The sequence below is a fragment of the Podarcis erhardii genome (assembly GCF_964252035.2).
Source record: "Podarcis erhardii genome assembly, chromosome: 7".
Lineage (NCBI taxonomy): Eukaryota > Metazoa > Chordata > Lepidosauria > Squamata > Lacertidae > Podarcis > Podarcis erhardii.
The window spans coordinates 59,495,931-59,520,958 of record NC_138511.1 but is presented as its reverse complement, the minus strand read 5'-3'; the positions used below and the strand labels follow the sequence as shown (position 1 = coordinate 59,520,958).

At 46.3% G+C, this 25,028-nt stretch overlaps 1 protein-coding gene across 6 annotated transcripts; it reads left to right on the top strand.

Moving 5' to 3' along the window:
* Window positions 1-1,331: 1,331 nt before the first annotated feature.
* BSDC1 (BSD domain containing 1) lies at window positions 1,332-23,980 on the top strand. Of its 6 annotated transcripts, none has more exons than XM_081870396.1 (12): window positions 8,908-8,933; window positions 9,433-9,492; window positions 10,591-10,651; window positions 11,441-11,557; window positions 11,800-11,967; window positions 12,059-12,113; window positions 15,976-16,091; window positions 16,625-16,693; window positions 17,767-17,848; window positions 19,334-19,873; window positions 20,150-20,253; window positions 21,068-23,980. In XM_081870396.1, the coding sequence occupies exons 1-12, from the start codon at window positions 8,923-8,925 to the stop codon at window positions 21,098-21,100; spliced, it is 1,416 nt and encodes a 471-aa protein (XP_081726522.1). In that variant the 5' UTR covers window positions 8,908-8,922; the 3' UTR covers window positions 21,101-23,980. The 6 variants fall into 6 exon arrangements, with proteins under 6 accessions (XP_081726521.1, XP_081726525.1, XP_081726522.1 ...); XM_081870394.1 differs by lacking the exon at window positions 8,908-8,933 and adding an exon at window positions 9,022-9,245; XM_081870395.1 differs by lacking the exons at window positions 8,908-8,933; window positions 9,433-9,492 and adding an exon at window positions 1,332-1,448.
* The last annotated feature ends 1,048 nt before the right edge of the window (window positions 23,981-25,028 follow it).

Sequence of the window (25,028 nt, the reverse complement as noted above, 5' to 3'; positions counted from 1 at the left end):
CCTTCTAAACCGTCGTCTCGAGGTGAGTTTACACATAAGATATTTAAAAGCACAAGAACAACAAATACATTTAAAACAAGGCTCGTAGTATATTTATCCAGCTAGGGAATGGCCATCGGAACAAAAATGCCTTCAGTTGTTTCTGGAAAGTGCAGATAGTGGGTGCCTGGCAGAACTGGACAGGTATGCTCTTCCACAAAAGAGTCAACCACACAAAAGCCCTGTTCCGAGTTTCTGTGGAAGGGGCTTCCGAGTTTTTTGGAACATGCAGGTTAAACTCTCCTGCAGACCATGGTGGCCTGTTGGATGCAAAATAGGCAGCCTCTCAAGTAACCTGGTTCTCAGCTATGTGGGGACTTAAATGTTAGTATCCCAGTTTGAACTTTGTTTGGTAACAGACTGGCAGTAAGTGCAAATCCCAGAAGCAGGGTGCTGCTATATGTTGGTGGTAGTTTCCCCACTACAAGCAACCTAGCCGCCATATTCTGCACCAGTTGCACCCTCTGGACCAACCCCAAGAGTAATATTAAAAGAATTACAAATATAAAAACAATTTCAAATCCAGTATGGATACTGGCTGAAATAATCATCTCCACGCAGAAGGGTTGTTGAAAGAGACCCTCACTGAAGATAAGAGCAGGGCAACATGACCAATTTCCAATTTTCTGATTTACTAGATAAAAACTCCCTGTTATTAATGCATAAGAGGTCTCGAATAGCTATTTGTCATAGCGTTTATGATCAAACAGCAGCTAGGTATTGTACTTCTGCCCAGTGTCCACTCAATCCTCAGAGGTTCAAAGGATAAGGAGGCACTTCTGGAATAAAACTGAAATGTTTATTTAATTACACTTTCTCTAGATTTCGAGCTTGATGGTTTCACAAATTAGGCACAAAACACCAGAGTTCATCAAGTCACCCACACCTCTGTTTTCCCCATATGCTTTCCATGGTTTATTGCTGAATCGGAACAAGTGGCAAGGTCAGTGCTTTTTTTTCTGGGGGGACATGGGTACGCATACCCATAACATTTTGTGAATCTAAGTTTGGCCTCATTGAGAGGCAGTATTTCAATATGAGTAGGAAAATGAGAGTACCCCTAAACATTTTTTTAGAAAAAAAATGCACTGGGCATGGTAGGCTTTTCCCATCTGCTCAGCCTCTTCTAGGATTTAATATTCCCTGAAGGAATCAAAAGTGGGTTGCCCAGTTAACCGAACTCAGATAGTCCAAACCCCAACTGCCCACACTGACAGTCACTGTCTATCCTTCACATATAGTCCCTCTCTCCTACCTGATGGTTAAACTGTCACTTCACTTAAACTCCCCACTCTCTGTTCAGATTGAGTGATGGTCCTACCAGCTCCCGCTGGTCTCTGGGTCACCTGGAGGCAGACCCAGGGCCTGTCCATCACAGAAGCAAGTCTTCAACAGATTCCAACAAGACAGTAGAGATGGGGTCCATCTGATATGTAATGGAATTACGTTCCAAAGGGTAGGAGGTGCCACCACACTAGAAGTCCGATTCTGACATCACACAAAATGAGCCTTTGCTGAGGTGATATCAGTAGGATGCCCTCTCCTGCAAGTACCATAGCTGTCAACTTTCAGATTTGAAAATAAGGGATCAGCAGCCTCACCTGTCCCGGGGACAGTCTACAGGATATCTAACAATCCGGGATAGCAGCGGGAAGCAGCGGGAAACGGCGCTGGAATAAGGGAATTTCCCGCAAAAAAAGGGAAGGTTGACAGCTATGGCAAGTACAATAGTTGGTAAGGTATTCAAGAGAGGTGATAATATTTTAGGTAACCTGGTCCCAGGTTGTATAGGGCTTTGTATACCACTACCACCAGCACCTTGAATGTTGCCCAGTGGCTAATTGGCAGCCAAAGGGTTGAACATGTGGCCTTCTGAATAAGAAGAATGTACTTACTGCTGAGTTATGAACCTTCCCTATAGCAAGCTTCAAGGCTGATAAAATATTTGAACAAAGCCAAATTAAAAGATAAATATACCTGTTGTTGTTTAGTTGTGTCTGACTCTTCGTGACCCTATGGACCAGAGCACGCCAGGCACTCCTGTCTTCCACTGCCTCCCGCAGCTTGGTCAAACTCATGTTGGTAGCTTCAAGAACACTGTCCAACCATCTCATCCTCTGTTGTCCCCTTCTCCTTGTGCCCTCAATCTTACCCAACATCAGGGTCTTTTCCAGGGAGTTTTCTCTTCTCATGAGGTGGCCAAAGTATGGAGCCTTAGCTTTAGGATCTGTTCTTCCAGTGAGGACTCAGGGCTGATTTCCTGAAGAATGGATAGATTTGATCGTCTAGCAGTCCATGAGACTCTCAAGAGTCTCCTCCAGCACCATAATTCAAAAGCATAAATTTTTCGGCGATCAGCCTTCTTTATGGTCCATATTTATTTAATAAACTTCTATGCCTAAGAAGAGCCCTGCTGGATCAGACCCAAGACCTGTATCGATACTCAGTCACATCACTGATCCATCTAGCTTAGTTTTGTATTCACTTCTAGGGCAACGACTTGAAGAGTTCCAAAACAAGGCCCAAACAAGGCCATCCTCCTCCCCTTGCATGGAGGATCTCTACACACATACCTCAGTGTACATGTATACACTGATGGAATGGCACCAGTGTGGAGGGCCACTGGGTGCATCAGCAGCATAGGTGGGGCTTATTCCATTTTTCCAGCTGATGCGCATGGACCACAAGGGGCTCATAATGCAGTTTCTTGAAATAATTTAAAACAATTGTTGTATTGTGAATAGAACACACCCCCTGGGTTGGGAACAAACTGATATTGGGCATAACATGCTGGGTGGACACTTTCAGTTGACATTCCAAAGGATCTTTGCTGAATGGAATTCACTTGTGAGTAAACATTACAGGAGCATCTTGGCCATAAGAGAGAGCATTGCATGGGAAACATGTTTTAATTTTGCTTTCTGTTGATTGAGAAAATGTGATGCCTTAACAGTATGAAGGCTCTAGCACAGTCTTTGCCCTCCTGGTGTCCTGAACCCCTAGCGCACCTGGCAGCAAGTCTCCACTGGTACATACAGTCCCCAAAAGTAGTCCTGTAGAGCTCCTAGAACATCCAAACCAAGGTCCATCAATGTGGGAAGCTGAGCAGACCTCCTCACCTCCTACTTCATTTTTATACCATGAATGTTGACTGCAGGATCTGGGTTTAACAAAGCATGTGACCCTACCTTTCCTGAGCTTACTCCAGTTGAGGACTCACATACCTCCTTCCAGAGCTAACAAGCCTCTACCTGGCCAGCTACCCCCCGCTGCTTCCTATGCCTCCAAGCCTGCTGTGTTCATGGACACAGGGGCCCCTCTGGCTCTCGGGACAAGTCCTGCTCCTCTGGTTCCTGTGTACTGACCCCCATCCCCTCACCATCCTCTGTTGCCCTTGAGTACTTTCTATGCCCCCCAACCTCTCCTTCTCCACTCCCAGCTTGCCCCGGTGTGTACCAGTCACGGCTACACATCTTGCTGGGTTGTCCTCTCTCCTCATTGTCCTGCCAGTTCATGACACCTGGTGTTCTTCAGATGTTTTGGGCTGCAACTCCCATCAGTCTGTCACTGTACATATGTGAAATGTTTTGATTCCTCTAAACCCCTATCATATATTCTTTATTTAGAGCATCTGTACCCTGCTTTTCAGCCAAAAAGGCTCCCAGAGAGGTTTACATACTACCAAAACAGGCAATCCCTAGCCTACAGGTTTGTAATCTAGAAAAGAAAAACATGGCACACAAGGGAAAAGGGGGGCTTATTTGTGGTTACATTCTGGTGTCAGGTGAAGACTTTTAAAAAATTCCCCTAGGGTTGTTTTTTTTTAAAAAAAAATATCTTTGGCTTTGGTTTTGTGCATGTGTGATTTTTCAGACACCTGGTTTTATGCTTTCTGCTGGAATTTTGTAGGCAGAAACTTGTTTGATTTTGTTATTTTTATTGTATGTGAACATTTTATGTTGTGAGCTTATACAAATATGGTTCTACAAATGTAGTTAAGTAAATAAATAATCTAAAGTGAGGGCAGCTGCAAAACAACTGTCAAAGGTAGCAGCTGGAAGAAGGCAGACGAAAAGCCCCTCTGTGTCCTCTACCCCTTGGATCCCACCTGGGCTTCCTGCGTTTCTTGGCAGTTGCCCCAGAAAGACTCCAAATGGAGGGAGGGAGAGGAGGAAGGGAGAATTTGTGGCCAGGGAGAGGGGTGCTTTAAACAAAGAGATGTGCTACTACAAATTTATGTTTTGTGATCAGGATCTATGGAGATGTAAAATAACAGAAGCCTACACTCTGGATGAAAGGAATTTTCTCAGGATACAAGCAACAGCACCACAGGCACAACCCCTAGTTTGCAGAGTAGGTGGTACTCAGCATTTCCCCAGTCTACAATCTACACCCCCTACAGCTCCAAATCTACTCCGAGCTAGTACATATATGTGTGTGTACTGCATTAAGCATTATTTCTGAAATATAGGTATGTATATGGTAGCCTCATGCTAGAATAACTGGACCCACCAACTTGTGTGAAGCCGACTCTCAGAGAGTCACTGATTGAAAGCAGATGGCATGAATTCACTGGCTGCTTTATCAGCCAAGCGTATTTCCTCTGGAAATTCCCTGTGGAGCAAGGGAGTGGAGGAATAGATAGATGAGAAAGAAAGAGAAAAAAGAGGAATATCCATCCTATAAATAGCACAAGCTATATAGGAGCACAAGAGTGGCCTTGCTAAGATAGGCGTAGGCTAAATTTCAACACACACTAAAGACTAAATGGCTTAAATGTATTTATTTCTTTTCAACAAATTGTGTACTGCCTTTCTTCTACAAATAAGAACAATTTGCCATTATATACAATTATTACTATTATTATTTGTTGCTTACTACTAAAAATTGTCTCAAAACAAATTAGTCTTTAGTTAGTTGTGCAACTAACAAGAGAAGCAAAAACTCCCTAGGGTGGCAGTTAAAAATATTTTTTACATGATGGTGGTGGTGACCCACAACCAGTACTGTAATTAAAATTACCCACCAAAGACCTGAGTGAATAAGATAGGGTTTATGTGGTATGTAAGATAACAACCAATGTGCCAGGCAAGTCTCCCTGGGGATGGCAAGCACTCCTTGGAGGAAGGATAGGATTAAAATGAGATAAACAGTTTAGGCCTAGTTGTCTCCCCTTTCACTGCCGTCTCTCTTGTGTAGTTTTCAGGCCAAGGATCTATTCTTTGTAAAGTGTCATGTGCACAGATGGCAATATAAAGCTAATGATTATAGCTGGACAAGAGGAGTTCAGGTGAAATTATCTGGAAACTTGAGTTTCTTAGCTACTATGGCAGCCTTCCCAAAACTGGTGCCCTTCAGGTGCTTTGAACTACAATTCCCAACAGCTCCCATAGCACCAGCACAATACAGCTGTGCTGGCTGGGGCTGATTGAAGCTCAAAGGAAATGAAGGGCACCAGCTCTTTTTGTTTATATAGCATATAATAGGAGTGTCCTTCATTAACAAAAGCCCTCCGGGTTTATTTGTATATAAATGGTGGGGAGAACAAGCAGGAACCTTGAGGTGCTGGTGCATTTGGTCCTAGATTATTATTTTTATAGGATCCCTGAGGTGGCCGCTGTGCCCTGGGTTCCAGGTGGTGGGCCTAAGCCACCCACTAAAAGTTACAATGGTCTCGTACTTTGTACTTGGAAAGACCATTTTGCCCCTTTATTTTTATTTTTTCCAATTGGAGATGAGAAGCTGGAGGGGCATATTAGAATCCTCTCTGGGGCAAAAAGGCTTCATGGAAACTTTGTTGCCAGGAGGAGTCCAGCTAGGGTGTTTATTGAGCTCCCATTTCCCTCTAATAAAGGGGGGGGGTTGCTCAGTAGATTACACTAGGAGATAGAAGAACGGGTACAAGAAAGGGATAAATAAGGGGGGGGGTAGAGAAAATAATATTCTATCAGTATTCAAGTTATCTTTCAGCTAAAGCAATCCCTGCCTACCAGTAAACTGCAAGCAATTTGTCAGGAAACCACAGGCCCTAGCCTGGAAAACCATGGGTCTCTCCGCCCGGAAACTAAACCACGGGTCCCTCTGCCCGGAAACTAAACCACGGGTCCCTCTGCCCGGAAACTAAACCACGGGTCTCTCTGCCCAGAAACTAAACCACGGATCCAGAATTACCTCAGCGCTATTTACAAGACAATTTTCCCCTCTATCATCCACGACAGCCTCCTGCCTAGCCTTTGAGACTAAGTTTGGAGTCCCCTACTGAACGCCTGCGCAATGCAGTGCCAGATCGGGGTCCGAGAAAACAACCAAGGTTTGAAAGGAAGCAAATGACCTTGCATTAAAATACTTTTGAAAGGTGCCACCGGACGACTCCGAGGGAAAGCGTCAGAGAAACAGTAAAAGAGCCACGCTTTCCCGGACTCAATTCCAAGACGGAAAACGGGGGAGAAAAGGAGAGAGAGATTAAGACGTTCCTAGACGACTCCGAGAGGTAACGTCGGAAAACAGCAAAGTTCCACGATTTCCCTGGCCACACACCAAAAAGGAAATTGGGGGAGAGAAAGAAAAAGCTTTAGACGCTCCTGGACGACTCCGAGAGGTAACGTCAGATAGTAAAGTTCCGCAATTTCCCCGGCCTCACTCCGAAAGGGAAATCGGGGGAGAAAAGGGGAGAGTTTAAGACGCTCCCGGCCAACTCCGAGGGGCAACGTCAGAAATGAAAGAAGGAAAGTCTGGCTGTCGTGGGGACGTTTCTTTTCCACCCCCCTCCCAATGTATTTACTTCAAACCATACTCACGTTCGAAGATGTCCCCCGCGGATCCCGGGAACCTTTTCTTTTTAGCCGGCTTGACCTCGCCTTTGCTCCCCCTGGTTGGGCTTTTGGTGACGATTGATTACCACCCACAAAGAGGAGGCAGGGAGAGGAAGAAGGATCCCTGCGCTAAGGTTGCCCAGTGGCACCCGATCCCCTCTATCTTCCCCCTCACCTTCACAGGAGGACCAAGTGTCCCTGAGCATGGTCGCCAAACTGTTACCGGAAAAATCCAAGGGCTCCCTTGGACAAAAAGTAAAGACACCAACCAGAGTAAATTGGAGCAAATCAGCAGCCTGTAGGCTTGGCCTTTATTGAACTCTTGCAACAGGGTGTTCCCCTCACTTGCAGGTGAGAGAAAAGACACAGAAAAATGGTGTGCAAGACCTTATAAAAACTTTTGAAATTCCCCTCCTCTAGGTCAAGCCCACCCCCAGAAACATAATGCATACATTACAGAAAGGAGGGGTTGAGGGAGGAGTTGCAGTGGTAACCTGAGTGTCCTGTCACCTGGCTGGTTCCCTTCTCTCCCTCCCCATGAGTACTTTCCAGGTGACAGAGGGGAGTTGGCAGTTTCTTGCCCCCTGAGGGAAGATCTGATCATTGTCCTTTGTTCCAGTCCGTGCTGAATCCACTCCCATATGCAAGTTCTTTGTGATCTTGATTGTCTTCTGTCTAGGACCATCAGGGTTGGCATAGCAACTGGGCAGGGCTCCTGTGGATGTGCTGGTATGCTCAAGGGATTATGGCTGCCCTGTATCAAACCTTACCCATTTTGTATTCCTTCCTTCATGGAGTAAAATAAAAGTGGAACAGTGCAAAACCGATGTATGGTTGATTTTCTATGAATTTATAACAGAAGCATAGCGTATGTAGTGTGAGTGTGTGTGAAGTTTGTACAAACTGAATGATTGGGGTGGGGGGTTCCTGCTACACTCCGCGCCCCTGGCACAAAAAATGGTGGGTGCCCACCCCTCCATAGGGAATGTTGTGGGGGTTGGAACACCCAGGGCCCTCCGGACCCAGCGCCTATGATACCACTAGAGCTGTGGTTCCCAATTAGCTAAGTACTGCGGTCCCCCTGTTTTTCAAAAGCCTACTTTAGGGAGTACTTTTGGACTTCCTATTTTTCGTTATTATTTTTTTGATATCTCTGTGTTAGTTTCTGTTGTATAAATGGTGCCACGAACCCCCTGTATGGGTTACGTGGACCCTCTGGGGTCCACGGACCAACAGTTGGTAACCACTGCACTAGTCTTTCCATGCCCACTGCCCAGGCTTGCGCCCCAGGAGAGTCACTTTGGTGCTGCCTACGCAGCGGTTTGACTTCACCCTTGGAGGAATGCTCCATGGTCTCTCGGGACAGACAGATTCCAACAAACATGTTGAGATCGGGTGAGGAGGGATGAGAGTTTTAAAATGCAAATGATACATACATACATACATACATGCATGCATGCATACACATGTATCTATTAGATTATATTTTAAACGCGTTATTGTGAAATACCGGTAAGTGTAAGAGCTGCGGGTGATTGCAGAATGCTAACTTCAACGGGGCTACGGAATTTTCTTCGTAAGATCCAGGGAAGGGAAAGGGGAGGACCTTTCTCCCGGCTCCGCCTCGATGCTGCAGAGAGAAGGGAGGAAAACGCTGAACGTGTTTCGCGCGAACATTTTTTGGCCCTCGGCAGTTGCCGTATCCACAGAGGCCGACCAAACCAAGGAGAAGCATACAGATTAAAAAGAGAGTGAGAGAAGACGCTCCCCACTCCAGCCCTCACTTCCGGGTTCCTTTTGACAGCCGCCCGTGTGAGGAGCATAATGCGAAAACAATGGCATCGCCAAAAGGCTTTTCTACTTCGATGTGTAACCCTAGGGAAGCCACTCTACCCAGACCATTCTATCGTGGAAGCCGGAAGTGTTTCTATGGTAACACTGAAGTTGTGACAGCCCGATTGAGAGAAAGTGGGGGGATCCCCCGGAAGTAGTGGCGGTTGCTGCGTCAAAAGGGCGGGGCTTCTGCTGGGTGTCAAAGGTCAGTAAATATTGGTGACGTCAGACGGCCAAGATGGCGGAAGGGTGAGCGTAACTGGTATCGCTGGGAGTGGTGCCTTTGCGGCTGGGGTGGGGGAGACCTGGGGGCGAATGTGGAGGAGGGGCGGGAGGTTGTGCCAGAGCTCCGCCTCGGGACCCCTGGACTGATTAGGCAGGAAAGAGTACCGCTGGTAATGCATAGAGCGCGTTCCTTTGGCCCTGAGTTAGTGTTGTTAGCCCCGCCCCCTCCCTCTTGAGTCTGGGCACTCTTGTTTTGTAGAGGCAGCCCTGGCGGTGGTCGCGAAGCCAGAAGATGAAGTGTGGGTTTTTCAGGGGATCAGGTTGCGGAGGAGAAAGGTAGGATTGTACTGTATGGTATGGGGGGCAGTTTAGGATTGCTTGGGGGTAGGGCAGCGTTGGCTGTTTTGGGAAGAGATCTAGGAATTCGGGGCTAATAGTGCGGTGAGGCCTCAGAATTGTCAAAGTGGGCATATCTGGGGACAACTGGAAAAGAGGGTCCTGAAAAACATCTGCTTTGTTACAGCACCTCAAATGATGTGTTTGGATGTGTGGGACTTGGGTTCAGACTCTCTGGCAGCCTTGGGTAAGCCACTGTGTTGCAGTCTGACCCATTTGTAGGTCTGTTGTTAATATATGAGATTATTCATCACTGACTTGCTTTACCTTTCTTGCCATGTGCATCTGTTGAGTTGAGCTGCCTTGTAAGGTAGTACCTTAAGTGTGACAGATGGTGGGGGCATTCAGATTGAAGTGCAGTTGATTGCTATGCAGGGGGTTTAATGGTTTGAGGAAGGCTTTGAATCAAAGGTTGCTTGGCCAAGCCCTGCTCCTAGACCACTTGTATAGTCATTTATATACAGAACTCTAAAGTAGCACTAGAATATGATTGTGGTTATAGTGTGTTCCATGATGATGTATTAATTGTGGCAAACTAGAAAAACTGTGTGTGGGAGGAGGGAACCAGTAAATCCACATTCTTTCACTACTCCCCAAACTAAATTATATGATTTAAACAGGTGGCACAGGAGCCTCTAATTCACTTGTATGTCTTTGAGGCTGTGTGCTGTAAAAGCCTGAGTGATTATTTTGTTCATACCCTTTTTTCATAGATTTCTAGTAAATACTGTAGGAGGCTTAAGTTTGTATTACATTTTTTGCATCGTTCACATCATGTTGTAGGAGTTCAATAATATTCCCTTAAACTTAAATAAGTATTTAAATACCTGCTAAGTTGTTAAAGTGCTTTCTATCTTGGTTGTAATTGGTTCTTTTGGGAGGTAATGTTGAGAAAGGGCAAAAGAGAGAGAAGGAAGAAGATAATGTGTAACAATTCATGAGAAAAATGGGAGCCTTGGTCTGCAGTAGTGCTTGAAAGTGTCACACAAGTTTTGAAATCTTTGGAACGTGTGCCTAAGAATTTAAATAATTATTCTACTTGTGGCAGGAGGAGGCCAAGCCAAGGACACAAGTGTAGTACCATACTGATTTTAAGGTGTTTCTGCATTGGCTCTTGAAAGGGAAGGTCCTGAATTGGGGTTGGAAAAAGATTCTGTTAACATTTCATAGAAATAAAGGCTGCCGTTGTAGGATTTGCTGCAGTAGCTGACTGTTCTGCATTCTTTGTCTTGAGTTTATTATGTAAAATTCCCAATTTCAGCTTCATATGTTTGTCCTGTAATAGGGAAGATGGAGGCTGGTGGAGGAGTTGGCTACAGCAAAGCCTTCAGACAGTCAAAGATAAGGTAGGTGGGTCTGCTTTTTATCCACTGGTAAACTAGAGAGAGAGAGAGGATGTCAAAAAGACACAGCTCAAACTCTGATGTTTGGCCATGCTGCCTGAGGCTGGTGGGAGTCCATCATGGTCTGGGGGCATCAAGTTGGCTACTTCTGAATTAATGACTGATGACTCCCTTTGTAAGAAAAACCTCTTTGCTTATTATACTACTTAGTATTAGGTGCCAAGGAAAGGCCCCAGCTTATGAGCCATTCTCAAGCACCTGCTTGCTAGCTGTGGGAAATGAAATACTGAACTAGTCCTGCCTTCCCCAACCTGGTATTATCCAACTGTTTTGGACTACAGCTCAGTCCCACACAGCATGGCTGTAGGATCTTGAGGATGATGGGAGTTGTAGTTAAAAGCAGCTGGAGGACCCCAGGTTGGGGAAGGCTGAACTAGATGGACCCACCTTGGCCTGATCTGCCAGGGTAATACTTTGGTTCATTGGAGTAGCATTCACATCTCACAGTCACGTTTCATGTATCTGTTATTGGAATTAAAAATGCTTGTTTTGGGATGAGTTGTGAAGATGCTGCTGAAGCCACGTGAGGTGATTGGAACAAAAGCTGTCAGGTGCTTATTGTTTTGGATGTATGAATTCTGTTTTCTCCTCCTGATGGCCACACTCTTAGATTGATAAACACTTGGTGTTCTTTGATTGTTAACCCCCAACCCAGGCTAACTACCACACTCCTTGGAAATTCAGCCACAGTGTACCCAACAATAAGTACATTCTCCTCTCACTCTGTTGCAGTCCACAGAGGCCTTGGAGTTCATGAAACGTGACCTGACCGAGTTCACGCAAGTGGTCCAGCATGACACAGCCTGCACCATTGCTGCCACTGCCAGTGTGGTCAAGGAGAAGCTGGCTGTGAGTGGGCATCAAAAACTAAAATGGAGGGAGAGGCAGGGGCAGGAATGCATGTCATTGGGAAGGGCTGGCAGGTTTTCATTTGTGTTTGCCATTTCCCTCTCCCCACAACTTTTTCATTATTCTCTTTGTTGATTTGGTGTATCAAGCCCATAGCAATGCTAGGCTTTGTGGGATACTGCCCACTCTGGTTCCTCTGCCTTAGATTAGTTTTCATTGTGAATTTCTTTGTTTTTGTGAAGACGGAAAGTTCCTCCGGTGCGACAGAGAAAGTGAGAAAAGGGCTCTCCAACTTCCTGGGTGTTATCTCCGACACATTTGCACCTTCACCAGATATGACCATTGACTGTGACGTCATAACCCTGATGGCGACCCCTTCTGGAACAACAGAGTTATACGACAGTGCCAAGGTGCCTCCAGCCTCTACCCCCAACAAGTGGCTTCTGTCCCCACCGTTAATGTCTTGTGCTCATATGCTTCTCCCTGTCTGTCCTCTTCCAGGCTCGGCTGTACAGCCTTCAGTCTGACCCAGCCACCTATTGCAATGAACCTGATGGTAAGTTGGGGGCTGATTTGGACTGAAAAACCGCACAGTCAGGGAAGTGTTTGGGTGAACTATCTACCTGGAGGGTGACTGAAGTCCACAACATGCTGTTTGCTTTCATAAAGCAAAACCTGATGGGATGGCCCAGATTTTGAAATGCAGGCCTTACTAAAAGAAAAAGTAACTTCTAGGTTTGGGTGCTGCAGTAGAAAGGTCCGAAGGAGGTAGGGTGACAGGTTGGGGATTGGTGCATGATGCAGTGGAAGCGTTATGCTTCATCATGGGAGGCTATTCTCAGAATTCCTGCTCAGCCTCTGGCAAGTGGGACTTTTTGCAAATAATGAGGAAGGGTTGCAAGGCACCTGCTTCTCATGAAAAGCCAAGTTGCACCTTCCCCTCCCCTCTCCTGCTGCTTTCCCCCACCCTCTGCCACTCCCCCTATCCTCACAGTCTTCTGTACCAGACTGGCAAGGGTGAAGCTACCCTGCCACCTTCTTGGCCTGGAGAGGCAACCAGGATAGTTTTGCACTCCACTTTCCAGCCATTAGTGGCTGCATACACATGCTGGTCTTTTAAGGTCAGAAGAGTCAGTTCTGGCAGGCTGAGATCCTGCCTGGAAAATAGGTGTGTGGGCAGAAACCATGGAAACTTGAGCCTAAGAACAGTGTAATGCAGGGGTGTAGAAGCTTTTGAGGCTAGCTAACCCATATCCTTATCACCCCAGCCCTGGAGGCCCAACTTGAACCCCCTAGCTGGACAAGATTGGCCCACAGTCCAGAGGTTTTACATCCATGGCATAGCCTGACCTCTGCCATCTGCAGAGTGCCTTAAGAAAGGGCAGAAACTGTAAACAAATGTGTGGGAAGTCTCCTGGTGGATGCCTGCCTGCCAAACCTGCTTTGGGGATGCCAGCTTGGAATGTTAAATCTACATACAGGTGGAGGGTGGGGAGGCATTTTGTGAAATTAGTTGAATCTATGTATTGTTGTTGTTTCATTTGTTCCTTGTCTTAGCCAAAAAATCTCAAGATGATTAATAATAAAGGATACAATACAAATTCCAAAATTATATAGGAGATTCAAAGCACTGAAAGTGATCATACTTAATAATTTAAAATATAGAGGATTTAAATAATCTTGGAAGAATATAGATTCGTTATTTCTACCATATGTTTGTTTTATACTTATGCTATTATTTTTTCTATTAGTTTATGTATGACTGTAACCTAGTATGTGTTGAAGATGAGATATAGCAGCAAAGCATGCATGCATGTGTGTGTGTGTGTGTGTGTGTGCATGTATATGTATATGTATATGTATATGTATATGTATATGTATATGTATATGTATATGTATATGTATATGTATATGTATATATAAATAAAATGGCCAGAGCAGCAAGAAAAGGAGAGGGGGGAAATAATCATTATATATTTGGGAAAAGAGGCAAGTCTTTAACTGGTGCCAATATGATGTTGATGTAGGTGCCAGGCAAGGTTCTTTGGGAAGAGAATTCTGCTGAAGAGGCCCCTTCGTGCCTACCATTTCTTTGTTTTTCTTGTATCATTTACACACACACACACACACACACACACACACCCACCCACACACACACCCACACCCAGCTGAATACTATCTTGGTGATGCAATGTCATTGTACTGGAGTAATTTCCCTGTGTGGCTATTAATTTTATTTAAAAAAGAATGACAGAGCAAAGACATGATAATGGTTAGGAAAATCACCCCTCTTCTTTCTATAACACTATAATTTGGGATGACCCAATTTGATTTGGTGGTAGGTTCAGGAAAGGTAAAAGGAATCAGCAGTTTTACACAAGGCATAATTAACTTTTGAGATTTACTGTCACCAAACATGGGGTACCTATATTGTAAAGGGCTTTAAAGAAAAGGATTGAACAGATTCGTGGCATGATCTCTCAACAGCATTGAGGCTAAATGAACATACCGTATTTTTCGCCCTATAGGACGCACCGTCCCATAAGGTGCACCTAGTTTTTTGGGGGGGAAATAAAGGGGAAAAAATTATTCCCCCCCCAGGTGCGGGGCTGGGGCGGGGGAGGCCCGAGCTTCCCCCGTCCCAGCCCCCAAACAGGCAGCTCTCTGCAAGCCATGGGAGCCCAGCGCTGGCTCCCGCTGCTTGCGGAGAGGTCCGCAAAGCCTGGTCGTGCTGAGCTCAGCGCGCGCAGGCTTCTGCATGCAGGCAACTCTCCGTAAGCAGCGGGAGCGCTCCCGCTGCTTGCAGAGAGGTCCGCGAAGCCTGCAGAGCGAGAGGGGTCGGTGCGCACCGACCCCTCTCGCTCTCCAGGCTTCAGCGAAAGCCTGCATTCACCCCATAGGATGCACACACATTTCCCCTTCATTTTTGGAGGGGAAAAAGTGTGTCCTATAGGGTGAAAAATATGGTAGTTAAAGGAACTTTTCATGTGCAGAGGCGCTGCTTATATTATGGGGATGAGGCCAAAGGGGGGCTTCCCCTTTTACTTTTTGTCATGGCAACCTTAGGTACTGTCTTTAGAAAGCATATTCCACTAAAGCCAGGAAGGTGTGGATGTGTCAATGTCCAGACATTGAGAATTTCAATATGTCTAATCTTCCAACCCCCATCCACCATTTGAGCTCTCTGTAATATATCTCTGTCTATAAGCCTCTCAAATAGCAGACTTACTGAAATCAAGGCTTCTCATCCACTGCTATAGTTCCACAGTTAAGCAGGCTGTGCTTTATCTCTTAAAGTCCATGTCACTTTGTTTACACTGCCAAAGTAGCTTTATCTCACAAGCAGCAGTGTGGCAGGAATCCCCTTGTCATAATCACACACAGCACAGCATACATTACAGGAAAAACAAGTTAACGTAATTTTCACCACTGCCTCCTTGAGCAACTGCAGTCTGTCATGGTGTAGTGATGGTTTTGGTTTGTTGTCCAACAAACTTTGGCCATTTAAGAACATAAGAGCCTGCTGGATCAGGCCAGTTGCCCATCTGATGCGGCATATTGTTCTCACAGTGACAAAACAGATGGCTGTAGGAAGCATACAAGCAAGACAGACTTGAGTGCAACAGCACTCTCCCCTCCAGTATTTTCCAGTAACTGTTATTCAGAAGTATACTGCCTCCAGCCATGGAGGTAGAGCATGGCCATCTTGGTTAGTAGCTGTTGTGGGCTTTATCCATGAATTTGTGTGATCCTCTTTTAAAGCCATCCAAGAGCCATCAATGCCTCTTGGGGGAGCGAATTTTATATATGCTTTTAGGAAAAGTACTTTTGTTTGTCCTGAATCTTCTAACATTCAGCTTCATCGAAGGTCCCTGAGTTCTAGTGTTATGAGATAGGGTCAGAAACCTTTCTCTGTCCACTTTCTGCGCACCATGCATAATTTTGTTATTTATTTATTAGGTTTGTGTATGGTCCTTCCTCTGAAGGTCACAGGGCAGTTCATAACACGATACAAAGTGAAAACGCAAAATACATAATGCAACCAACAAACACATTTAAAAAGTCATAGAATTATAATCAGCCAAATGCCTAGTTGAAGACAAATGTTTTTACCTGGCACCTAAGGATAATGTAATGAAGGTGCCAGGTAAGCCTCCTTGGAGAGGGCATTCCAGAAACAGGGAGCCATGACAGTAAGGCCTATGCTCATGTTGCCACCTTCCAGGTTTCTTTAGCAATACTTTCCACCAGTCTTCCTGGGAAAGATGTTAAGCTAACCAGACTGCAATTTTCCAGGATCCCCCTTGGTTCCCATTTCAAAAATTGGTGTTACGTTGGTCACTTTCTAGTCCTCAGGTATGGAAGCTGATTGTACCACTTCCACTGTGATATGGTGGTGTTTCTTCTATCCTCTGCAGGACCCTCTCAGCTCTTTGAAGTCTGGCTATTGCACTTCAACCTAGAGGAGAAGAAAGGGGAGATCTCGGAGCTGCTGGTGAACAGCCCTTCCATCCGCTCTCTCTACTCCAAGATGGTAAGGTGGTGCAGTGTGGCTTAGTCCCTTGATCTTCTGGGTCTTGTTTTCAAACAGTTGCTCTAGAGGTTAGTTGCTCACATTTATCTGTGGGGTGGTGCTGTTCTCTATTCTGAAGGAAGAGGCAGGGCTCCAGAACATGTCCATTGCAATCCCTGTGTAATGCTTTTGAATGCAGAAAATTTGGTTCCTAACAGAAGATTCTAGGGAGCAGCAGTGTCTTAAAATCCTAGGGGTTTCTTCTCTTACCTCTTACAGACGTAATCTCTCCACCCATAATTCCCTACACACATTCAGCCATGCAGTCTGTCTTATTAGAATCCCCCCAGTGTGGAGGAGTCTCTGTATATGCATGCAGGGCCTGTCTCACACTTGGTGTTGATGGGGCTATGGAGTGCAACCCCACAACGGCCTTGCTCTCCTGGGTGAACCTATGAGGGGGTTGTGTGTACTCCCCTAATGTGATTCTGGTTTAAGACAACTGTATCCACTGCATCCCTGTTCATCCTTCTGTTTCCTTCTATTGACATCAGGTGCCAGTGGCTGTGTCCCATTCTGAATTCTGGCAACGCTACTTCTACAAAGTCCATCAGCTGGAGCAGGTGAGTTTGTAGAGGTTATCTCTGGGAGCGACTGAGACAGAGTCAGTTTTTCTCCATTGCAGGATGCAGTAAGGGGCAACACAAGGGTGTTTGAAGGAGGGTGCAACAGTGTCTTTCCAGGACAGTCTTCTAAGTCACATTTCCAGAGAGAGGCTCAGGGAAAGATGTTTATAGGTCTTTCTCATGTGCACCTGTGGGATGCACCTGATGAGGTAGGAGCACAGAGTGGCTCCTACCTCATCCCTTAATGCAGCTTGCTTGCCAAGCCCTTCCTGTCTTTTTTCCTGAAGCAGACAGTGTGTCACTTAGCATTCAGTTGCACTGTGGAACAGCAGAACCCTTGGAAATGTCCTAGGCTTGTAGAATTCTTTGAGATTCTGGCCTACTCAGTTTGGGGGGTGGGAAGTGGTAAGAGAGTGCCGCTGCTTCAGACTACAGGAATCATGCCCTTATGAAGAGACTGGAGCAGTTGGAAGAATCAAGCATGCCAGTGGTAAGGCGGCATATGTGGTCACATTTCAAATGACTTGGAAGTCTAGATGCAAAGTGCAGCTTGAACTAAGGAGAAGTGGAAGGAGTGGCTGTTTTGTATGGTGAGAGATTGTTTGTTAGCAGGAAGCTCTTTGCTTGTGCCAAGACATTTTAAAGTCAAGCCTTTGTTAGCCCAAGTCTTGTTAGCCTGCCAGAATCATGAGCAATGAACACCAACTGGTAAACCTGCAGATGAGGGTTTACACTCAGGCCTATGGGGTTCCTGTTGCTCAGGTTGCACCTGTTCTGATGCTCAGGTGAGGACTTTCCATAGTACCTTCCAGGGGATTGAGGGTTTGCCTTGAGGCCTGACCCCAGAAACTTCTGTCCTACTCTTGGGCATGTCCCTTTGGTTTAGCTCTATAAGTATTTTCTCTCTTCCCCTTGCTTGCCACCTTCCTTCCCATGTTCACCTGTCAGAAATCTTTTCTCACCCAGGAGTATGAGCTCTTGAACTCTGCCTGCAGGGGTAGTCTTGTGCCCTCTCCCTGGTCAGCAGGTGAGCAACTTCTGACAGCCATCTGAATTCCTTTCTGTCCCAGGAGGAGGTCCGGAGAGAGGTTTTGAAGCAGCGGGCAGAACAAAGTGTTCATTCAGAGGAGCCAGGCTGGGAAGAGGAAGAAGGTTAGTGAAAAGAAATTGCTTCCCAGCTGGGCAAGATGCCTGGAGGGGTCTTCTGGCCCCTTTGTTTATAGTTTCCTGCACTTTATGCACAATTTATTTATTGAAAAGATGCATACTGCATCTTTCCACTAATACCTTTTGGGGCAACTTCCATGCCAAATTAAAACCATGCAAGGATAAAATACAAAATAAAACTCAGATCAACATCAGAAGAGCATCTGCCTTGAGAACAAATACAATGACTAAACCACTCGTGCTTTTTATGTCCAGAAATTGGGACAATAGAGAAGAATTCACTTGGTGCCTAAAAGAATAGTAAAGGGGAAGGGCCTTCCATCATTTTGGTGCAATGGTAGAAAAGGTCTTGTCTTTGGTAGCCACCTGTCTAACCCCTGAAGGTGGAGTTAATTGAAGCAAGGCCTCAGTTGATGAATTCAGGACATGAGCAGATCTATTTGACAGGTGACAGTTCTTCAGGTAACTACCGTATTTTTTGCACCATAACACTCACTTTTTTCCTCCTAAAAAGTAAGGGGAAATGTCTGTGCGTGTTGTGGAGGGAATGCCCATGGGTGGATGGATTTTCCTCCTCTAAAAACTATGTGCGTGTTATGGTTGGGTACATGTTATAGAGCGAAAAATACGGTAGTTCCCAGTTCATTCAGGCCTCCACATAGTTGAGAACCAGCATTTTGAAATCTTCTTGGAGACAGATTTGGACTTGGTGTGTCTTCATTAGGCTGAAATTTGCAATATTGGCTGCCTCCTTAGCAGCTGGGCTTGTTTAAACATGGTGAGGGCCACTGTTTGCTCCTTTCCTGATGGGAGTCTGTAAACATGCTCTAGCCCCCTAAAGTTTTGCTCTGGGTTGCAGTGCAAGAGTGGGTTTTTCTAGGCAAGTTGCCCATCCTCCTCTAACTGTTTCTGTTTGGGGATTCCCAGCTTAGTCTGCCTTGATGGTTAACGTAGCCCTATTGGTGTACAGAGTAACATAAGCCGCACATATATATAAAGATGGGGCCCTCACCTGAAATTTCACTAATGAATGCAGATGAAGTTTTTGCTTGTCTTATTGCACAAAAAAAATCTTAGGAGCTGTTTTGCTTAGCAGTGTTACAATTTTTGGACATTTTTAAAGCTTGGGAGAAAGGGAGAAAAAAATCGCAGGCATCCTGGCAGGGGGAAATTAAATGGCTTATTTCTTGGTAGTGCCCTCATTGCTAAGAAATAACATGTCAGGAAGTACAAAAGAGAAGGGCAGGGGAGAGAAACCTTCTCTTTGTAGGGAAACTTTGTAGGCATTATTAGTATTCAGAAGGCTGTAAGGAAAACTTCCTGATCAGTCTTTCCCTTACCAAGTCAGAGGGAAAAGCAAGAATTTCCCCCTGCTTGTTTCCCACTGCTCATTTTCCCCTGCTTATGAATGTCATCAGTGACACATTTTCTCACCTGTTTTGCCTCACTCTCTCACCTCTTCTACCACAGAGGAATTCCTTGGGTCATCCTCCTCCCAGTCTAACGTCTGCTCGCAATCTCCCCAAGAGGTGAAGCCAGCTTCCCCCACCTCTGCAGCAGTGCTCACTCCGACCCTAGAGGCATCGGTGGAAAGCTGGGCTATGCTGAGCACTGCCCCGGCAGAGGTGACTCCATCTGAAAGCAGCGAAAGCATCTCTTTGGTGACTCAGGTTGCAAACCCTGCTGCTACTGCTGCACCTGCTGCTGCTGCTTCACCTGCTGTGCCCTTACAGACTGGAGCCCAGCTCTCTGGGGCAGGGGACATCTCTCAGAGGCTGCAGGAAGCTACCGCAGAGGAGCAGACCTCACTCGCAAAGCCAGCAGAGCCTGCACATCCTTCCCCAGCTGCTCCAGAGGCAAAGCCTTCCCCAGAGCAACCCAAGGAAAAAGCGGAGGCCAAGCCAGTGAGCAGGACAGAGACTCTGCGAGAGGACGGGCCAATGGATCTGCGACTCTTTGAACTCAACTCCGACAGCGGGAAATCCACTCCCTCCAACAATGGGAAGAAAGGTGGGTAGCCTGGACAGTGCCCAGGGAGCCAAACCTCAGCCCTCTGTAAATGTGCATTAGCATGTGGAAAGTTACCCATTTGCAAGCCCCTCTTGACCCTTGACAGCGCTGGAATAACACCCATTTCTATGTTGGTGTGGTCTGGCTACAGAGGTGTGGATGCCGCACAGCCTTGAGTGCATTTGTTGTTGTTTAGTGATTTACTTCCTGCTGTGGCATTTGTGGTACATCAGAAGCCTTGAGCAGGGGACGCCTCTGTTGTTCTTTTCATTTCAGGCTCTAGCACAGATATTAGTGAGGATTGGGAAAAGGACTTTGACCTGGACATGACTGAAGAAGAGGTGCAGTTGGCCCTCTCCAAGGTGGACATTTCTGGGGAGGTGAGTCCTTGTAGGCAGCCAGGTCCAGAAGACCGTCCCTGGGGTTATTGGGGTGGTGGCAGAACATATTACAAAGGCCTTTTGAAAAAAGGCTGTCGTTTGGTCACTGGCTTACTCCCAGGAAAGGGTTGTAGGGTTGCAGCCTTAAGAGGGCTTTCAGAAGAGACAATGAGGACCTTATTTTTCTTTATTTTGTTGCTCACACCTTTGTGACACTAACATGTACATGACTTGTGTTGGACACAGGCATGTCTTTGTGCTTCAGAAAAAAATGCCATGCCTGCTCTTTTGTAGAAGAGGAGCAGCCAGGCACTGAGGAAGAAGAAGAGGAGGACTATCTTAATGCTTTAGTTCTCTCTCTGGCAAGACTGCTGACTGGGATCCAATCACTTGTATCTTCAAGGCCACATCTATTTTAGTTGAATTTGGGGAAACCACTTGAAGCATCCGTTGGGTTGAGCTATTTCAATTGTATTTGTTTGATTTCCTCATTGCCAACAGCTGAAAGTCTGTAAAATTTTGATGATAAACCTGATTTGCAATGGGGGTTGAATAATTTTCATTGCAACTGTATATATGGCTTCGGGTCTCAGGTTTTAATAATGTTTCAGCAGCACATAGACTGGATTGCTTGGTTGGTTCTTTGCAAGTCAAAGGATCAGTCAACTTAAAATGCTTTAATTTGCTGGCAGTTCTTGGTCTAATCCTGTGCACAATCATTGTGTGACCTCGGTCAGTGCTTGCTCTTTGTCCCTTTGTAACATCCTACCTTAAAACACCTTTCTTCTTGCGCTCCCTCCCTCTCCTACTGCAGATGGAAGATGAAGAATGGGAAGACTGGGAATAACATGGGGCCGTCACTTCCGTGGTGCATCTTGGTATCTTCCCCCACCCCCTTCCCCCCTCCGCACCATCCAATGTGAATTAAACCACAGAGCAACCGGTTCCTTTTTCCTGTGTAAATGTGTTCCGGGCTGGCTGCATCTCATCTCTGCTGAAATCCTGTTGGGGACCTTGGACCATAACCCACACTTGGATCCTGGTGGTGGCTGGTATCACGTGGGGCTGCCGAAGAGCCTCGGCAGAGGGAGTGGGGCACAGGGATAGGTGCATCTTCCCAGTAGGTCCTCTGGACTATTGCTTCTCTCAGAGCTGTCTCAGTGTGGATTTATTTTCCTTTGGGGAGGGCACGGTTTGAGGTGGGTGTCAGTTGATGGTGGTTTGGGGTGGGTGTGGGGTGAGTCTGACTGGGCTCTAGAAGATAATTAGGATTATTATGCCTGTTCTTCACTAGGCTGGCCACTTCCTAGCTGTGCCTCCTCCTGTGTGAGTGTTTTCATGAAACCCAATAAGCTTTTAGAGAAGGAGAAGACAACCCCTCTAGCATGGTGTCTGATTGCTCATACCTATTTCCCTTAGCATCTTGCACTGCCTGATAGAAAGCCAGGACATTGAAAAGCTGGGAGAGTCCTCTCATCCTTACCTATCCCTCCTGAACTGCTCCTTCTCTGCTTTTCTGGGACTTGAAGCACTTTTTAAAAAATAAAAATGAAATCTTAAGCTGAATCCTTGCTTAGCAGCATGTGTCACTAGTGGGAGCATCTACAGCACAAGCTCCCCTGAATTGAACGCAAGTGGAAGGAGATGTTCCTGCTGGGTTGTGCTGCTAAGACCTTCTTTGAAAAGGGCTGGGTGTGAGTTTTTGTGGAGCTGCTGAATGGCGCAAGTGCAGCTCCTCTGCTGGTAGCCTTGCTATTAGGCATCCCTGAGAAGCACTGACGGTCAGTGTTGAAGGACCAGCATTTGCCAAAGCCTCATGCCCCTCTTTCCTGCCCCCACTTGGGCTGATGCATTTGTCAATCTCTGTCTATGGCAGCCTTCGCCAACCTAGTGAAGGCTAGTATGTAGCAAGCCTCTGGAAAAACCCCATCCCCGGGGAGAGGTCTCTTATGCTCCCCAACCTTGCCAAGAGCTACATCTGCCTACAAGGCTGTGTTCCTTCCTTGCCCGCATCCCTCTGACCTTCTCTAGGCATATCTGTTTCCTTTTGGTGCGATCCCCCCCTTCTCCTGATATGCTCCTTGCCACAACATAGTTGAGTCGAAAGCGCATGTAAAAACTTGAGCATCTCTGACCTCAGAACTGATTAGCTCTGTTCATGCTTTTCTAAAATGGGTCCAAAATGGAAATGGGCTTCCTCTCCATTAGGAAGCTCTCGTGCACAAACTCCGTTGACGCAAATGGGAGTTGTGTGGAGGTTCAGCATCTCTCTGATGCATACAGCTGTGACAGGAAATGTGCTTATGTTCCTCCCCAATGATGCAATATACCTTAGGCTGGTTTCATACCAGAGCCCCTGTGGTTGAGCCTTCAGAAGCATCTGATATTTGTCAGAGCCATCCAAAGGCGACTCCCTTCCAGCCTTCTCACAGTGCTGCTGCTCATACATTCATCTTCTCAATAGTGCCTGGCTTCTTAAGAGTACCAGACAGGAATAAGAAAGTTCCTGCTCCTTATTTCTCTTTCCTGCTCCCATTGGAAGCCAAACACTGCCAAAAGGAGAGTAAGCAAGTAAGCACGTAGCAGTACTGTGCGAGAGCTGGAAGGAGGCTCTCCATGGGTCGCTTAGTAGCTGTCAGAATTTATAGCTGCTACAGTCACCTCTCCTAGAGGCTTCTGATGGTGTGGAGACATGTTTGCAGGCTCCTGTATGAGCCAGCCCATGTAAATGAACCCCCATTTGGGGGAAACTAGCAACAGAGTCAGCCCTAAAAGCAGGTTAAGGAGAGTGAAGCACCCAAGTTTCTTGGTTGCTTTGTTCACAGTATTTCTTCTTGTGTTTGTCCTCGGTCCACATGAGCTGTTGCTTCTGAAATGGGGATCAGTGGTGGAGCACATACATTCATGCTGCATCCCTGTCTCAGTCCTTGCCATCTCCCTTTAGAAAGATCATGTAGCAGCAGGAGGTGGGTTTGGCCTTCTGCTCGAGTTGCTGGTATAAGGCCACTTCTATTCCTGTGATCTAAAACAGGATAGTTTTTTGGGGGGGGCAGGGTAGCGTGTGCCCCACTGCCCTTCTCCAGCATAGTGCAAAAATGAATGTTTCCTGCATTTGCAGGTACGAGCTCCATCACAGTCTTGAGGGGACTGCTTTTGGATGTGTCTTAATCATCCATATGAGGGCCTGGCTAAGCCACGGGACACGAAGATAGTTTAGAAAATGAGCTATATTCTATATCCCCTTGAAGACTGGATCTCATTGAGTTTAGCAGAGCATAGGGGGGCCAGGAATCAGTGGTGTGACATCTGCCTAGAAGAGCCCAAATCCAAGTGTCTGAGAAGGATGGTGGTTGTCAAGGGACATCTGTAGCTCCTGGGTCAGCTTGCTTTTTTAGATGTGTCTGTGTGATGATGGGGCAAAGCATGGTAGTAGAGAGCCAGATTCTGTTTCAAGGAGGTAGCCTGCCAAGGGGATGAGGTTCATTCCCAGTTGGGGTTGGGGAAAAGCACTGAGGCTCTGATTTCATCATAATTCTCCATAGTTGATTTTCTTCTCTCTTGGTTGTGCAATATTCTCTCATTTTTAAATTATACTGCAACTCCCTAGACTGTTTTCTAGCTGGGGTGAAGAAGTGACTCTAACAGCTGTTTAGTTTTGTAATGATGACTTTCTCCTGAACCTTTTACAGACTTGCCGTTAACAGCAATTAAAAGAGTTCTACAGAAATGACCTGGTGATATTGGTTTCTTGACTCTGCCCCCCCCCCAGCAACCCTGTTGTGTAAGTAGGTGTGGCAGCCATAGTTTGGGAAGTGTGTGTTTTTTCAAATTCAGTTCAGATTCAAAGTCTTAGGAAGAACTTTCTGACGCTGATAACTGTTTGACAGTGGAATCAACAACTTCGGAAGGTGGTGGCTTTTCAACCGAGGTTGGCTGCCCACCTGCCAGAGATTCGTTAGCTTTGATTCCTGCATTGTAGGGGGTTGGACTAGATGACCCTTGGGGTCTCTTCCAACTCTGCCATTCTATGATTCTCTTCCTTTTAGAGATGCCAAATAACACACTGCTGTCTTAGAGGGGATGAGCAACAAGACAGGCTGTATTGCCAGAATAGGGGTTACAACTAGCTGCTATACTCTTGGAAGATATGGTGGGATGGGAGGGTGAAGGATCTGTATCCTCTAGTCTGAAGGGCAAGGTGTTTAGGGGTGGCTGAAGAGGAGAGAGAATGTGGGAGTGGCAGTGGGATCCCTCCCCCCCACCCCAGCTCTAGGTCCACCATGACAAAAATAAAAGCAGCTGCTTCCTTCAGATTCTGTTTGGAAAGTTGTTTCTTTGGGGCCTTCATGATAAGGGAGAAAGAGCGCTCTTGGGAGCAAGTAATTCACAGCCCCTGCTTGGCCTCTGGCTGCAAGGGCTCTAGGGTGTCTTTCCTACCCTATCAGTTGCCTCATTTTGCTCTTGCCCAAAGAGATTGCAGAAGCTTGTTAGATATATCTGCCAGCTATGGAAGGACGGGCTGTCACTCAGCAGATCCTGTCCTCTACATGCCTGAGGCCTCCAGTTAAAATGCTCTTGAGGTACCAGCCTGGGAAAAACCTCCCTGTCAGAGCAGACCAGTCTCTGCCAACCTGCTGCCCTGCATTTTAGTCTAAAACATCTTCACAGCACCAGGTAGGTGTAGGCTGGAGCTTTTTACCTCTTCTTTTAGGCTGGAGCTGAAAATGCTGAGCTAGATGGACTGATGGGTCAGTACAAGACAGCTTCTTAGGGTT

Coding starts and splice junctions, on each gene's coding strand:
- BSDC1 (XM_081870394.1), top strand. CDS start 9,202: ATGAAGTGTGGGTTTTTCAGGGGATCAGGTTGCGGAGGAGAAAG. Junction 12,114..15,975: donor CTATTGCAATGAACCTGATG/GTAAGTTGGGGG, acceptor TATCCTCTGCAG/GACCCTCTCAGCTCTTTGAA. Junction 17,849..19,333: donor AGGCTGGGAAGAGGAAGAAG/GTTAGTGAAAAG, acceptor CTTCTACCACAG/AGGAATTCCTTGGGTCATCC.